This window comes from Barbus barbus (genome assembly GCF_936440315.1).
Source record: "Barbus barbus genome assembly, chromosome: 23".
Classification (NCBI taxonomy): Eukaryota; Metazoa; Chordata; class Actinopteri; order Cypriniformes; family Cyprinidae; genus Barbus; species Barbus barbus.
This window is the reverse complement of record NC_136751.1, coordinates 2,280,357-2,298,518: the sequence shown is the minus strand read 5'-3', so window position 1 is coordinate 2,298,518 and position 18,162 is coordinate 2,280,357. Positions and strand designations below refer to the sequence as shown.

At 38.1% G+C, this 18,162-nt stretch overlaps 1 protein-coding gene across 1 annotated transcript; it reads left to right on the top strand.

Annotated features, from left to right (window-relative positions):
- Window positions 1–4,297: 4,297 nt before the first annotated feature.
- On the top strand, window positions 4,298–17,351 carry LOC306842894 (G protein-activated inward rectifier potassium channel 4-like). The gene is made up of 3 exons (XM_079374064.1): window positions 4,298–4,378; window positions 6,002–6,878; window positions 15,995–17,351. The coding sequence occupies exons 1-3, from the start codon at window positions 4,316–4,318 to the stop codon at window positions 16,315–16,317; spliced, it is 1,263 nt and encodes a 420-aa protein (XP_079230190.1). The 5' UTR covers window positions 4,298–4,315; the 3' UTR covers window positions 16,318–17,351.
- Window positions 17,352–18,162: the final 811 nt, after the last annotated feature.

Below are 18,162 nucleotides of genomic sequence, written 5' to 3'. Positions count from 1 at the left end.
ATTTTCAAATAATTGTATCGTCGCCAAATATTTTCCTATCCTAACAAACCATACATCAATAATGGAAAGCATATTTATTCAGCTTTCATGTGATGTATGAATCTCATTTTCGAAAAATTGAGCCTTATGACTGGTTTTGTGGTCCATGGTCACATATATTTATGGCTGGTAAATTTTCTCAAGTCTGAAGCCCTTGGCAGGTGTGGCAAAATTTTAGTTTAAAGCCCTGTAAAAACAGTGCCATCAATAAAAAAAGACACATGCAGTATATTATAAATCCATCATGATGTTGCAGGGCATTCCAAATGAACTATTTATTTTTAACTTTTTCAGCTGCTACAGAAGTCCTTGTTCAGAGTTTAGGCAGCCGTGAACACTGCACTGGCTGTGTGAATTGAACACAGCTACAGAAATGCTAAGGTGGAAAGTCTAAGGAGAAAGCTTTCTACTACAGTATGTCTTCACCATTCAAAAGTCTGGCTTGTTCAGTTTGTTTTGATGACTCTTCAGAATCGCTTACTCCTACAAAAGAAAAAGGGAAGAGACCCTGACTGCAGGACATGGATGAATGGACTCGTATCTGAGTAGTAAAATGCATTGCTGCAGCATGAGCTCTATTCCTCCCCCACCAGTCATTACTCTCCCATGCGTTTGAGTAGATCGGGTTGTTGGACATCACTGGTACTGCAGTGTGTTGACAAAACACGTGGGTCATTCCCCAGACATTGCAGGAAATGTCTCTCTTTGCGATAAACCAGCTGTTCCTATTTGTTTGGGGGGCGGGTTAACAGCTCTGCAGTCTGATGAGAAATCCGCAGGTCTAGCAAATGAAGTGTCTCCCTGATCGCTGCGCTGATCTGCTCTAAGAGGCAATGATGTAGGGGTGAGAGCATGAGCGAGGAACTCCGACGGCAGCTGAATCCTCCAAGCAAAACCGTACCATTGAAACACTAATTAGCATTGATACAAGTGCATGCTTGTGGTGTCTTACTCACGGGAAAGAGATCACCTTTCACTGTGAAAAAAGGCTGATGTCGACAAATTAAGCAGCAGCATTTTTGCAGTGCAATTGAAGCAGTCTGACAGCCTCACGTTAATGTAAAAATGTGATGCCCGCATTCTCCACCATTAAAATATATTGTGGTAGAATTATGTTCTGTTAACAATTCTCATGCATTCATAGACAGCACATTGTATAAGAATACTCAACTAATTACCACTAATTCAACTAATTCCTGAACAAATGATTCAGTAAGGTCAAAAAGCATACTCAGTGTGACCAGTGCAGTCTGATTCTTTAACAAATTAATCATATGAACTGGTTCTTTTTAGTGAAAAACAAATCCCAAGTGCTGATTCAAAAATGAATGACTCTTGTGATTTGTGTTTTTTTTTTTTATTGAATTTATTAAATATGTAGATGCACAGCACTCAAATGTGTTGCTCATAAAACTCATTGCATTATGCATTATAATTGTTGTTATTAGTATTTTATAAAAAATACGATTAATAAAATATTACCATTGTTTTTATTTAGAATTATTTATCATCTTTGTCTCTTTTTAGTTTTATCCACTTTCTATTTATTGTTAGGGTGCATTTATTTGTATGCATTTATGCTGTTAAAAGTCAATAAAATCAATTCATAATTTCCACAATTTATAGTTTTGCCCCCAAACATTTCTTTCTTGAAAGTATTGATGGAACCATCGACAAAACTGTTGAATCATTGAATATAAGCTTCTCTCTCTCTGTTGTGTCCTCTGTCTGGCTTGCAACCAGACTCCAAAACCACAAAAAGCATGCTATTCTAAAAGCTTGATAAGGAGCTTGTTACCTCTTCAGAACAGCAAGATAAGCATGAGGGAACAGACTCTGCTCTGGCTCACCTCACCAGTTTGCAACCATCAAAGTCATATGGAGTTGCACAGGGACCGTTTCGTCATAAAATGTGGAAATGGCAGAGGAGGGGACGTTGCGGAGGCCTGCCGTCTGTCTGTGATGTATTCTCCATGTGCATCTCGGATGCGGGTCACGTCAGTGTGCCCTTTCACTGCAGACCTGTCAGTCAACACTGTATTCCTGAGTGGATGGCGGCTCTGACGTGCCATCTGCGCGCAAGCAGGGCCGTGCAAATAGGGATGAGTGATGTCACTGCAGTAGAGTGGAATTAGACAAATAAGAACGAGGGTCAAACAAAGGACTCAAATCTCCAGTGAGACCGGCCGCCAATTTCTGTAAAATTTTCACTACTGTTTTCAAGTACAAATTGAGTTTAGCTGTTTTGCAACAGGGATTCGTTTTAGGTTACACTAATTACTCAGAGATCAGCTGTTGCCCAATACAGCGCCAGGTTTTGTGTGTTTAGGTCTACACGGCGCTGATTATCTCATTCACAGTGAGGGTAATTTTCTCTGCACTGAAAACGTGTGTGGCCATTACAAGGCATGGAAGGGAAATATGCACCAGCATTTGTGGTAATTTGCTCCTGGGGTTCATCAGTTCACCTGATTACTCTACATTGATTTACTCTCCTAGCTGATCGATACCTATTTTAAGATCTCCTTTGGAAAAACCAGTGGGGGGTTTGTAAAACATGCCCCTAAATAGGCTGTACTTTCTCTTTCTGGTTTTCACTCTCTTTCTTTTTCACATTCTATATTTCAGAGGAGAATCCACCATCATTTATCTGAAGGTTATTTAACTATTATCCTAAACAGCTTTCAGAAGAATTAGGGAGTGCACATGGCTAGCATGACTTGCAGATGGGCTGTTGGGGATCATGGGAGTTTTTCACTGTCATTAGGCACCTTATGTAAGCGATTAGCATAGATGAAGCTGTGTGACATTACCGACAGGAGCACAGGTGCAGTGTGGGAGTGACCAGGATCTGGAGCTGAATCATTGCTTAATGCACCATGTCATAACATCTGTAAGTTAAAACTAACCAAAATCCAGTTTTCCATAACAAAGACATGTTAATGGAAACATAGGTACAGTAAGCTTACAGCCCTGCTCCAAAATCAAGGGCATGTAGGGAACCTGATAATGCAATTTTACATTATTTTGCTATTTAATTGTACTTTTTAACATTATTTATATTTTATTTTATAAACTCTCTTTATTGCCACTTTTCTAAATGCATTAATGTTTCAATAAAATACTTACAATTCCAATTAAAATTGACTATTTCTAGTACATTTGTGTCTATTTTTATGCTTAACATATTGTTAGCTTAGCGACATGCTAACAGCAGACTCGAGGCTATTTGTTTGACACAGAGTTCCTGCCCTAACTAAACCTTTCCAAATACTAATGAGGTTCCATTTCAGTTTGGATGCTGTAAACCGCAAGACAACTCAGTAGGTTTTGAAATCGAACCTACGCTACAGTAAGACTTTCTGTTCAGGCCCGGCTCAATAGCTTTGACGGGTGAACACTAAATGTGTCAGAATGGAGATAGTGAGCTGCCAGAGGCAGCGAGGAGCACACAGAGGTGCTCACCCAGGTTGGCGTTCCTTCTGTGTGTATGAGGCAGAGTTTGACTGGATGACGGAGACAGCAGCAGCAGCTTTCATGGCATGATGGTGCTGATGCAGATAGTCTTTTGGGAGCAGGGAGCAGCTGAGACTGCCAGCCTGTTTTAGGCACAAATTAAACTCAATCCGTACACTCAGAAAGTACATCTCCCTTGTGAGTTTTGATTTAATCCTTCAAGTAACCATCGAAGATGTTCCCCCAAAGGTGTCCGTGTGTGTATGACTTGTTCCATCTCGAAGTCATGTCATGTCGTATTTAAAATGACACTCTATTTAATGTGAGAACCTGAGCAGTCAGGTTTAGTTTTTCTGTTTGCTCATTAGAAAATCAGACAGGCATGGTTGAACAGCTTTTCCCGTGGCGTTTGACATGATAAATATGTTTACTCACCTAATTGAGAGAGGGTGAGACATTAGCTGATCAGATTAATCCTGATTTTGAATGTGCCTTGTTTGTTCGTGTGAATCTATAAACAGTGGTAATCCTAAAACAAACCATTCAATATTCCTATAGGGCACAATAAATCCATGTAATGACGTTTATCCATCTGAATGGGATAAGGGTAATGTATCAAGGCTTAGAGCGGTAAATCCCAAGGTTCATTGAATAAGCATTCATTAAAGGTGCACTCAGTAGTTTTCCCCGCTCATTAAAAGTAAAACATGTTTAAAATCATAGCGTGTTTTTTTTTTTTTTTGCTATACAGTAAGAACAATTAGATTGTTATTCTTTTGTGTTATTTATCTCTATTTCAGGTTTGCAGTCGAAGCTGAGGATGGCAGGTGATTCTCGCGTCCACATGGACCACGACATGGAGATAGGAGTGACTCCAAGAGAGGTCAGTAGTCCCCACTATCACTTTCAGCTTCAGTAATGTTAAATGAATATCTACTGCAACCATGGCCGTAGATAACGACCACCTATACTTGAGAATTTAGATTATACAATAAAAATGAGAAATGTATTTTATTGTATTTATTTAATGTTTTTAATCATTAGTCCATCAAAACAGAAGTTAAATACAGTGGCCTTCAAATAAATCATAATGCGGGAGGTTAAAGGAAGGCTAACCCTAAGCCAATGACTGATTATGTTAAGTGCTTAATTAACTGAAATTCAGACAATAATTCTAACTTTAAATGCCATTTTTTAATCAAACATTTCTGTGCTCCATTCACATTCTCATTGACAGCCAGGACATTGTATAGTGATCAATATATTGGGCTGATTATATAAAATAGCTGATTACACAATGCTCAGTCAAGTACTTCAGGGAGCTGTGCAATAACTAAATACTATACTTATATATTTATAAAAGTGAATATGTTATGTATAATTTATTTAAATGTATACATTGAAATCATTTATTTAGACATAGTTAATATATTCTAACTGCATATTTTTGACATTTGTTATATTTATGACTTGAATGATGAGGAATACTGAATATAATAGCTAACTTGAAGTACAAATTTGGAGGCACACCAAACACGGGAAATTGGCCCTAGACGAGGGTATTTGTTTGCAATGTTTACAAAAAGTATTGGTTTTATTATTTGCCCAATATTTGGCCTTATCTGACAGAAAATAGGGGACCGCAGGTGTGTACGCAGCAGGAGGTCTCTGTATGCTCCAGTTTCTCCTAAGCACTTTAAGGCTTGCTTATAATTGACTGCCACTACTTTAACATGATACCACGTTTCAATTAACAACCAAGCACAATCTTCCACAAATGGAAAGACAATGTGCCAATGTGTCCTTGTCTCATGTGGAGGGCACAGTGTTATGGACTTGGGAGGGGGCAAAGATTCTTATCTGGGCTTGCCAGTGTCCCATGGGGAAGAGGAAGGTAATGGGGGAAGTGTCCCTTGGAGCTGGTGTAGAACAAGGAATCAGAAATGGACTAGGGCCAAGATAGAGAGTCATGGGAGAGAAAAAACAGCAATAGAAAAAAGAAAAAGCCACCAGCACTCTTATGCTGCAGTAATCTGCATGTTCTGTATGTGCTGAGATGTACTGTGATAATGTCATGACAGTTGCAAAGATATTAGTGCACTTCCATTGTTAGAAAGGAACAGTGTGAAGATACCTATGCTTGATGTTGGCAACTGTGCCATCCACAATGACATTGTCTGGCTTACAGTAGCTTAGTGAAGAGATAGAAGAGGCAGATGGAAGCTATTGATCTGGCTTGCAAAATATGTTGAATGAGTCTAATGGGACTAGATTGCAACACCAGAGGACCTGTAGGAAGCATCACATCCTGCATGTATTATGCCTCTCTAGCAGTCTCCCTAACACTGATGCTTAATATAGGTCTACAGGTTCAGACTTGCTGATACTGTAGTCCGTTTTATCATCATCCTTATTTTGAATCGAGTCCTTATCCAAGAAGACAGAGCTTCTGTGTCACATTGATCTTGTAACTGAATTTGTTACTTATCTCTCTACCTCCTTACAGCAGGTGAAGAAACTCCCCAAGCACCTGAGGGAAGCACAAATCCCCACAGATCGCACCCACCTCATCTCCGATCCTATTAAGAAACCCCGCCAGCGCTACGTACAGAAAGATGGCAAGTGCAATGTTCATCACGGAAATGTTCAAGAGACCTATCGCTATCTCAGCGACCTCTTCACAACACTGGTCGACTTACGTTGGCGCCTCAGTTTCTTCATTTTTACCTTGGTCTACGTGGTCAACTGGCTCTTCTTTGGGTTTTTGTGGTGGCTTATTGCGCTAATACGAGGAGATCTTCTACACTCAGATGAAGAGGGCTGGACCCCTTGTGTTGAAAACCTCAACAGCTTTGTCTCTGCTTTTCTCTTTTCCATCGAAACCGAGACCACCATTGGCTACGGCTATCGTGTCATCACGGAGAAGTGCCCAGAAGGGATTATACTTCTACTGGTGCAGGCCATCTTGGGGTCCATTGTCAACGCCATGATGGTGGGCTGCATGTTCGTAAAGATCTCACAGCCCAAGAACCGAGCAGAGACACTGATGTTCTCCCACAAGGCCGTGATCTCGGTGAGGGACAGCAAGATGTGCCTGATGTTCAGAGTGGGTGACCTGCGTAATTCACACATTGTGGAAGCATCAATCCGTGCCAAACTCATTCGTTCACAGCAGACGAAGGAGGGAGAGTTCATTCCGCTCAACCAGACGGACATCAACATTGGCTTTGACACAGGAGACGATCGCCTCTTCCTAGTATCGCCTCTCATTATCTCCCACGAGATCAATGAGAAGAGTCCTTTCTGGGAGATGTCCCGGGCACAGATGGAGAAGGAAGAGTTTGAGATTGTCGTCATCTTGGAGGGCATGGTCGAAGCTACAGGTATGTTCTCCTTGAATTCAAGCAATTCAACTGTTGACCTAAAAAGTGTCATAGTCTCCATAAGTAACAAATGACAGTTTGAAGCTTTGCATTAACCCTAGAAACTATCAGTTTTTCGCAATGGCTTCAAGGAGCAAGTTGTGCATTAACTGCCAAGCTCTGTAGAGCGGTTGACCTCAATGAATTTTCCATGATTTTTTGCAGTAAGCGAGAGACTTAGAGGTCAGTCGTTTAAATATACAAAACTGCAACACATTATTCATTTGCTGACAGTGCTGAGTCATCCCTTCCCTAAGCATGCTGACTACACAAAATAACATTCAAGAACTGACAAGAAGATAAATGTTTCAATATTGATGCTAATGCTATATTTCCAACACATGAGTTAAGGTGGGTTTGAGAGCCTCTTGTTGACTGGCTAGCCATGTCCTTGCAAACCTGTCCAGGCTGGAGTTGTGGAAAGAGGTGAAAGGTGATGAAAGTACTCCGGGTATGTTCCACTCTGCTGGAGGGGATCCTTTGGAAAGCTTATTGGAGCAAAAAAGTTTCTTTTTCCACTCTTCATTTTAATTAGCGTTGTTCCAGTTCTCAGGTCAGTGAAACTCAATAAAGGTCAGGCAGTTCAATGAGAAAACTGCTTTTAAAATGTCTTTGAGAGCACAGTTTTGGTATTATACCTCAAGACATTTGGACTAATACACAATCCATAACACAACAGAGAGCCCAGGGTGTTGTGGCATTCAAATTGATTATTAATAATGCTGCTGATGTTGATTTACTGTAACAGTTTGTACAATCTGCATCTAATTTTTAGTCCATTACGTAAAAAATTTGTCATAGTCTGCTTAACATAATCAACTGCAAAAATACATTTAAGCACGGTCTGTACAAAGTTAACCGATACTAGTGTGATACCTGTGCTTCAGCAGCTAACATGCGATCTGAATATACGTATGAAAGTGAATGGATTAAATAGATATATTATTCTCGTCTACTGTTTGGTTGACCTTGCAGAACATTGTGTGCGATATTGATTTGAGTAGATCTCCTTATTCTCAGGGCTGTTGAGGGAATAAAGAGGCCTCCACTGTCTAATGTGTCTACACTAATTGCAGATTCATTCCCAGGCTGAAACATTTCCCATGGTTTATCAGATATCTCAGGTGAATGTTTGCAATTCAAATTATTTATTGGGCGTTTGTCCACAGAGAACTTGCATTGCTAATCTAAATCCAATTCATTGTACATGCTTCCCTGTGAAGGCATCCTGTTCTGTGCTTGTTTTGCAGTGAATACCAATGAGGACTCAACAAAGAAAAGGTGATAAGCATTGTGTGATGAAATTTTCCTTCACATACAATGCAAAAAAAAAAACAATGCACATTTAGAAGTTTTTGTAACACAAACATGCAGCTGTTATTGACTGAAATATCCAAGGACCTAATGGAGAGAATTTAATCTTACACTAACCTTGCTCTGTGCCCTAGATGCCATATGACATATCAGCAATCTCCTCAACCTTCCTATCACTTTGAAATGTTTTCCATTTTCCACTGCGAAGATGTGCATACGTAAGCACGTCAATAGCTATGGGCTATGATGCATTTGATCTCCTAAAGCCTTGTAAATTATGCCTTTGACAGATGACCAGGTATAGATTAGGGTGCTACAGGCCAGGATAAACCTACAAATAGGATCGCTGGCCTCTCTCAGATCGAAGTCTACTCCCACTTGCTAATGAGGGATGATGGCTTTGATGTGCAGTAGAGCGCTAATGACCTGGTGAGTGCATTAAGTCACAAACAATCTGATGTCTGATTTGTAGAATATAGCAATGTTTTAATTTAGCCCTGGCGTGTGACAGGTATGATGGATAGCCGCATTGGTCTAGTCTATTATTTTTCTAGTACTGAGGGTCAGGAGTTCTATAGTAATTCTCTTGAGTACTGCTTGCAATTTGAATGAACGTGATGAGACTCTGATGATGGTTAATCAGATGTAATTTGCATAATTTAATTGTTGCAACATAAGCAGTGTTTCATTTTTGAAATGCCTGATCTTGAGTGATATAATCACGAACAACAGCTTTTCCATAATGAAAGGTTCATCCCACCGCAGAACATGACATGCAAACATATTTGATCCACTCTGTTCCAAAAGCTAGTGAGCTAACTACATAGGCAGAATTCTAAAGCAGAACAGGCACGCTTCTGAAGCAAAGGCGCTTTGATTATGCTACCTTCTAAAATGCCTTTTTTTGAAGCATGAGAGTCAAATTGCTGAGAAGGCAAATGCATTGCAATGAAATGCTGATTGTAAAAATAACTCTTCAGAAAGATGCAAATACTATTCGGACCGTTTTACCACACATCAAACACTTTTAAAATACATTGTCAGTCAAGTCTCAAAGTGAATCTGAATTATGAAGCACAGATTTGCTTCAAGATTTGCAGATTGGTTATTCCAAACTAGCTATTATGCAGTACAGTTAACACTGAAAGTTTAGAAGCATATGTCTAACAATATGGATTTAAAATCAATTGGTCATTAAATGCTTGTCTCCCTGTCAACATGATGAATGCCTGAAACACAGCAGCCCATTGAGTGCTCATAACTAACAGCATCTACTAAATATGTCCAGTGGCATTAAGATAGGCTTATCTGTGTTTTTAAGTAGCGTCCATTAACTTTCAAATTCATTTTGCTATTAATGAGTCTCAAACCCATAGATAAGAACTTGCTTTGAATTAATGTTCTATAACTAATGTAGATTTTTAAAGGCCAACTTCATGAGGTGGTGTGTTGATTAAGAGATGAACTGTGGAAGCAGTTTGAAGGTTATTGATGTGTGCTTGAGCAGTTTAAATTTTAACACTGACTATTAGTGCTGGATTTTCCTTTAAAGCTCAAACAAACCTGTAGAGAATTCTGGCGTCCTCTGAAGGCAGTGATTTTCATTTCTACTTCTAGTTTGCCGCACTAGAAGCATTAGATAAGTGCTTGTTCAGTAACCATATAATTAGTGGATTGAAAATTTCTTACGAATTTGTTTAATTACCTAGGCGTATTGCATTTCATTTGTTATAAAACGGCTCTTTTTAAGTGTTCTAATCCATGCACAGTGAGACAAAGATTTCAACACGCATATGATGCAAAATGTAGTATATTAAAGCTAAATTATGAGAATGACAATGACAAGGAGAATCGTACAAGGTTTTCCTGCATGGGAACACAGCAGTTCCCATAATGGTGCGTCTTATCCTAGGAGAAATGATAGTACTCATATGTGTCAGCAGATTTCAGTATCACCGTTGTTCTCCACAAATAGACTTAGGAACCCCTGGCCTTGAGGTGTTGTGCCCTTATTTATAGATTTGAAAAGCATCAGTGCATGAAACTGGCCATTGCTAGGTTATTGAGATCAACATACCCTCTCCATGTCTTTCTCTTTCACTCTCACACACACACACACACACAGAAAGAGAGACAGAAAGAGAGAGAGAGAGTATAACTCAATGCTAAATGTGTTACACTCAAACCCACACACCGTTCCTGTTCTAAAACATGACGCAAAAGCAGAGGGAGTCAGTTCAGTTTCAATCAATGCTACAATGTAGATCACTGGTTTTCAATTGGTTTTGCTTCAGGATCCATTTTTACATCAAGGGGTGAACCAACACTCTACCAAGTTTGTTTGTACAAAAGTAAGCAAAAATGTTCGTCAACTTTTTTTTTTTTTACTATATGTGCATTTTAGCTAACGTTTGTGGATAAATTAATATCTAATATAATATAATGTAATATAGCACAATATAATATAATATAATATATTAAAATATAATTGTCAATTTGACAGTTTAACAGCTTATACACAGGGATCCGGATCCGGGACATCCGAAATCCGATCCGGCACCTCATTTTGTCGGATCCCCCTCCTCACGCGCCAATGAAAGACATTCGTGCTGACCTATAATGTGCATAATATGAAAAATGTTCTATAATGACCGCGCTTGCGGCACATCTACATTTGAAATAAAGAACCTGAGCACGCAAAAGATGCGACATGTGAACTGCTCTGCTCACACAAGACATAATGCACGGATCCATAGCCTATACACGTGTTTTCTTTCTCAGCTGTTCACATTTACTTAAGAAAAACCTGGATACTGGCCAGGACGGCCATTTTTGCTTAATTTTGTGTGTATTTGGCAACTCAACCACAAACTACGAAAAATAACTCAATATGATACTCGCAAGGCGGCTATGGATGTGACAGCCTTGAAACAGCCTCTGGAGCGCGCCAGTACCGATTTGCTTAAAAACACGTGCAAATTACACATTTTTGTGATGATGCAACAATGACCCGATTAAGCAAGTGACAATTTTGACATCTGTCCTGAAATGCGAGCGCAAGTCTTGGATCAGAGACAGCGTGCAGCAGCTCATAGACGAGATCCGCTGATGTGAAGCCGCTTTGAGAGACTGAAAGAGAGAAGATGCGGTCCAGCTGAATCTGCTAGTTTGTATGGATTTATTTACCCATACAGGGCTCTAGACTCATTCTTCCCACTGGTTGCACTTTTGCGACTTTCTCAGTTTGTCGCACAAGCACATAGCCTAATTTGGCACATATTTTTAATTTTTTTTGCTACAACATTTGATTAATCAATGCATGCTGATGAACTTTTATCATAGTTTATATTATAGTTATATGGTAACGAAAGTGTTCAACATTCAACCCGTTCTTTTTCATCTGTATTATTTGTGATTTAAATTTTGTAATCAGGAATTCCTTTTTTTGTGCACTTTCACTTTCAAATTCACGATCTTGGTGTCACCTTTTACAAGAAAAGATAATTGTCTGTTTTGCTTACACCTTTCACGTTTTAAGACTAAAATAAAAAAATGATTAATTGTTATTCTTAATTAAAAGGCACAACAACAATAAAACAGTAGGTTACAATGACAAACTACCTTACATAACATTTATTAACAAAAAGGAATAAGAGGAGGCATAGGACACATCACATGCTTTATTATTTATCGATTAATAGCCTAAATTACAGAACGTTTAGCAAACACTGAGGAATCAAATAAATAATATAACAAAATAAGGAAAGCCTCTAAACCATAATGTTAGGTAAACAGCAAATATAGCAAGCTTTTCAAAATGAAAAGTAAAACTAAACTGGCTGTCGCTGACAGGATATGCATGTTTTTTTTTTTTTCTACAAGAATATCAACATGTTAACCTTCTCTGGTTTAAGAAGCGGTCTTTTACTTTAGTTTGAAAACCAAATTCTCCATAGCGCTCAGTCCACTGCACGCACCTTCGCAGGCACTACTACGAAATTCTAGACAGGAATAATTATAACTCTATTACAGACATTTGTGAAATAAAATTCCATTATTTTTTAGTAGCCTACCCCCCTCCCCCCATCCCCGGTCTGGAAATTGCTGTTTCAAAATTTCATGGCTTTTTCAGGTTTTTCATGTGCGAAGCCTAATAAAACCAACTGATGCACGCTGTTAATCACTTAAACTTGTCCACTAATGTGATCGGCTGAATTCTCCGTTATCTCTCCCTCCTCTAATCACATGCCGGATTCATCACCCCGCTTTGTTCCGGGACCTCGAAATTTACAAATTAAGCACTGCTTATACAATTACTGTATTAAAAGCTCACTGTATTATGTGGAGTAGAGTATTATGAGAGAGAGATTGACTGAGAGAGTCATATTACCTGCATCTGATACAGCGTTCATTCTTCAGCACAATCTCATTTTCACACTAAAACATTAGTCTGAATGTCTGCTGAGGTAAGCGATATCTTTGTCGTATAATACTTTCATCTGTTAAGGGTGATTTCCGATGACAGCATTGCTCAGTGCATTTCTTGGCTACGTCTTACAAGTTGTTGATTAAAGTAAAATTAACGTGCTTGTTTCCAACAGCGTTTCTGTCTCTTTCAATATAAAAGTCTTTACTGCTGACTCTCTCATAAAAACTGTCTCTTCGAACAATGTAACTAAAATCACCATCACGAACACACACACCGTTTCTCAATGCTAAATACTATTATTAAATAGTACAATTATATAAATATTGTTTATTGAATAATATTTTATAAACAACAATATCCATCATAAAAGTTGCTAAGCAATTCAGTCAAAAGTACAAAGGCTGTGCTCTAATATAGAGCATTATTACATTTACATAAATGCATTTAGCAGACGCTTTTATCCAAAGTGACTTACATTGCATTCAAGTTACAGTTTTTACATTTTATCAGCTCTTGCTTTCCATGGGAATCGAACCCATGACCTTAGCGTTGCTAGCACCATGCTCTACTATTTGAGCTACAGGAAAGCGCATTCAATTTACATAAACATAAAGTTATAAGATTTTGCTCTCAGCCAAAAATATTTCCTCTGGAACAAAAAATTGATCAATGAGACCAAACACTGTCTGTTAAATTCACCCAAAATGAATTATCTCTCATGTATCTCCCACTATAGAAACATCAAAGCTAGCTGAAAATTCCATCTGGCCGAGGTGAGGCTTCTCTCGGTGGGTTCATGAAGCCCTGGAGCTCACATCCCCGAAAACTTTTCAAATATTCGTTATCTTTATTAACAAACCATATATTTGAAGTCTAAACAATTAATTGTCCCCTAAAAAACTCTTAAAACTACATTCTGTGACACAAAAACATAACATTATAGTGGATTTGGGCAGAAATACTGCAGGTGGAGTGATACAATGAATATTACGATGATGATGTGATTGCCTACATCTATACAGCCATATCGCACTGCTACTTGTGTGATATTGCTCAACCTGTCCATATTATCATCTGTTTTATTACTTTAGTTTCTATAAAGTTACAGATGAATTTGCACCACAATAGCATAGAGTGTGACTGGACGTATTACCTTTGACATCAATAATAAATAATCTGTTAAGAGTCTCCAACTTTTTAAAATCATCTTTTAAGACTATTTATTTTGCTAACACCGCATAATTATATTATGAATTGCAGAAATTTTTGTAATTAGCATTTACTTTGGGTCGTGACGCACCCGTTGAGAAGCACTGACGTAGATTGTGATGTTGTTGGCTTTAAATGCTGGAATGGTGTAATTCTCCATAATCTGTAATTACAGTTTTATCTATAATATATGGCATCACTTACTATTATAGCTATAAGCAAGAGGTTTTAGTCTCGTATTATTCTTCATGTTTTGCTAAAACATAAATGCAGTGATTAATAACGAGGACTTTTCCATAATTACAGGTCTGCATTAAAATTACTGCATGATTTTGAGTTTCCATGATCCCTTTCAGAGCAAAACACAAATTGCTGTAACAAAATAGACGCAAGACATGCATACAAATTTGGGGAATTTCCTTTCATCATCTAGCTGTTTCAGAGGATGTGTATAATTTGCTCACGTGAAAAGATAATGATCATCTTGAGGTTATTAATTTATTTATTGAATCCTGTGTATGAAAAATGGACATGACGGATATGGAGGTGGGTCGCACACAGCACATTAACTCAGGTTTACATGACAACATGAAGTCATGGGGCAACAATTCTGTATCACGCTGTGTTCAAATAGCTGTAACTGAAAACACACATAGTTACACACGGCACCAAATAGAAAATGAAATATGCCGTTTGATCACTGTAATCCCTTTGGCTTCCAGCTCATGCTACAGAATGTCACACACCCAGAGGTGTAAAATACCTGAGTAATTTTACTTGATTACTTTACTTAAGTATTATTTTGGGGGATTTTTACTTTATTCAAGTACAATTTACTACTTGACTACTTTTACTTTTACTTCATTACATTTCTAAAAATTAAAAAAACAGTATTTTTTATTCCTTACAATTTTATTTCAACTTAAAAAGTACATTACATTTGTATTTGATCTATGCACATTAAATATGGTAAACGGAAGTTCAAAAGTGCATGCTTGACGTGAGAACCAATGATCATTGTTTTCACGCATCAAGCACACAGTTCTACTTCAGTTATGACTTTCATCAGGTAAATGTCTGGGTTCAAAAGTTCACCATCAAATCTGAGGAAGCATGTTGTGGCAGCAAAGCTGTGTTTTCCCCTCCAAAAAAGTTTATTCATTATTCTTTCAGTTTTGATAGAGCTATTAGCTGTGTAATATATTGACTGAATGCACAATATTGTGTGCAAATAAAATCAGTGATGAAAATTTCAATATAATTAACATTTTTGTGGGATTTTTTTTATTTATTTATTTATTAAATGTTACAAATCTCAAAAAAAAAAACTGTTTAAATGAACATTGTATATTTAGTTCATTGTAATTCATGTTGTGATGTTCTTACCAGGTAGTGGATAAGTTGTTTTTATAATGTCATTATGTGACACATTGAGTAGGAATTTGGACTCTCAATGAATATTTTTTTATCTTAATAATTATATGATTTGCATATTAATATGAACTAATTAATTCATTGAATTAGTCACTAATAATTATGTAGCAATATTGTCTGAGAAAAAGCCCAAATAATATATATATATATATATATATATATATACACACACACACACTGTTTATTTATGAAAATGCAAATAATAAGCAGCAAAGAACTGAGATTTTATATATCCAAGTCTATATATATATATTTTAATACTTAATAATAATACTTAAGTCTTATTCAGTAAATTCTGAAATGTAGTAACCACCATTAAAAAAAAAAACATTGTTTCTATCACATTACTGATTTTCTGAGCTCTTTCCTTGTTTAGATATATACTAATATATATATAAGGGCATACAGTAATTCAGTATTGTGAAATGCAGCACACAAACTGATGCGGCCCATATCTCACCGCAAAAGCTTGTAAATCCAATATCATCTGACCTGTACAGCACTGTAAACACTGAGAGCCTCATAAATTATTTCTTTCTCTCCCTCTCTCCCCTCCTTCATTTCTCTGTGTGTGTGCGTGTGTGTGTGTGTGTGTGTGTGTGTATATAACCGTGTGCACGTGTTCATGTGTTTTTGTGCGTACCTGCATCTGTGTGCGTGTCTGTGCCCATATTGTTCTCCACGAATCCAGGCATGACGTGCCAAGCACGCAGCTCCTACCTGGACTCGGAAGTGCTGTGGGGCTACCGCTTCACCCCGGTGCTTTCTCTGGAAAAGGGCTTCTACGAAGTCGACTACAACAACTTCCACGACATATATGAGACCAACACCCCAACCTGTAGCGCTAAAGAACTTTCTGCTCGATTAAAAGAGAGTCCGCTCCTCAGCCCCGACCTCAGGCAGCACACAGATCCCTTCTCCAGCCAAACCACACGGGATGATCAGGAGATAGACGACGAGAAGCCTGCGGAGACCAACAACGGCTCTGCCAACCGCTTGGAGGAGAACCCTTGAGGGAAACCCTGCTCCAAATTGACTCAAGGACTCAGTCTGTAGAAGACTGGCAAGCTTCTTTCCCCTCGCATGGAGAAATATCCTTGCAATAGCCATGCAATACGACCCCCGATTCCTCTAGAGAGCCGAGCTGATGTGTAGATCGAGGTTAGACGCACAAACAGATGAGAATCCGTATATATTTATACACCTACGCGTACTACACATATTTTAGCTTTATAAACTCTGATGTGCAGATTTTCATGGTATCAGTCAACGCCCTGTACCTCAAGGACAAAATAGTAGCCATATACTGTATGACCCAGAGGTCAAACCCCTTAATCTAACCATAGCAAATCAGCTTTAATAGAATCCCAATGCAAAGACTCTTAGGAGCCGAACACAACGCTTGCGTGTTTGAGCACCGCGAAGGCCCGCGACGTTGGTTTCGTTAAGCTATTCTATTGTATGTTTTATCTGCATTATAATTATGCATTACAATTACCAATTCCCCCCTCATATCAAAGTGCATGTGTTTGAAATTGATGCAAGATGGAAGCTGGAAAATGCACCGGACTAAAGCACAACCGCTGCAGTGGCAGATGTACGGTTTGAAAACCTGCAGTGCACTAAAATAACGGCAACGAATGGAAATATCGCACATGCATTGTCTCTGTGAAGTTCAATCTTGCCCAGTCCACGCTCCTGGACTCATATTTCGTCTCTTATCACATTTGATTTGTGTGCAAGTTTGAGGCCACGCGCGTGAGACTGTCAGTTTTATTTCCAAGCGGTCTGAAGAACTGAGTTTCAAAGCATGAACCCTAAGGCAAGTTCCACACACTTTCTAAACAGGGTATTTTCTAAGGCATGCAGACTTCAAAAACTCAAACACTTTCTACAAAAATTGTACAGTTAAATTCTGGGTTAAGGTGAGAGGAGAGCTCCATTCACAGCAGAGACAATGGTGCAGTATTTTAAAGATGCATTTTAGAGGAAACTCACCTATGACAAATCATTTTCACAGAATAATATTATATGCAGGCTATTTACATAAATAAAATAAATAAAGAATCTTATAAGGGAATACTGTTGTTTTTTTGGTTGGTTTGTTTGTTGTGTTTTGTACATGGGTAATAGACTAAAATGCCAAATGTCAAATGCAAGAAGCAAAGTGCGTGGTTATATTAGTGAAAATGATGATGATCATTTATAAACAAGTAATTCATTGAATAGACAAAAAAAAAAAAGTAATTGAACACGACATCAGATTTTGGGTTCCATGTGCACTATAGGAAATTGTATATAAACTATATAAATATACTGTATAAAATATATATTTAAATTTGTTGTAAATTTTGAACCTTTAAAGAAAAATGTGATTTCTTTCATTTTTCCAGTAGCAGATGCTGAGAGACGTTTTCTGTTTGGCTCTGAAGGGTGTAGTTCTCATGTTTTTCTTAAACAATACACATCGTTCCAGCCATATGTTACCAGACAGCGCTCCTTCTGCCCACGGTGCATATGCATTATTCAGAGATGAGCAGAAATTAATTATCTACAGAAAATGGGACACAAAAAAGTACCTACATTTATCTAAATTTATCACTCATGCTTTTTTGTAAGTGCAAGAAGTTCCTCTGAGGAAGATGCACCTGAGCACAGCTGACTGCTTTGAGATATCAATTTATTAATACCTCTGAGTTTAACTGATGCTCACAGGGCATATCCCTCATCATCCGTCTTCATGCTCCATGAAAGTTGTTAACAACAAATAAAACAGTTTAATAAAACCAATAAGAACAATATGCAATGGTTCAAATGCCAGATGGCTTACGGTATAAAATAGCATAATGTCTCATCGAT

Coding starts and splice junctions, on each gene's coding strand:
- LOC306842894 (XM_079374064.1), top strand. CDS start 4,316: ATGGCAGGTGATTCTCGCGTCCACATGGACCACGACATGGAGATAGGA. Junction 4,379..6,001: donor TAGGAGTGACTCCAAGAGAG/GTCAGTAGTCCC, acceptor ACCTCCTTACAG/CAGGTGAAGAAACTCCCCAA. Junction 6,879..15,994: donor GGGCATGGTCGAAGCTACAG/GTATGTTCTCCT, acceptor CCACGAATCCAG/GCATGACGTGCCAAGCACGC.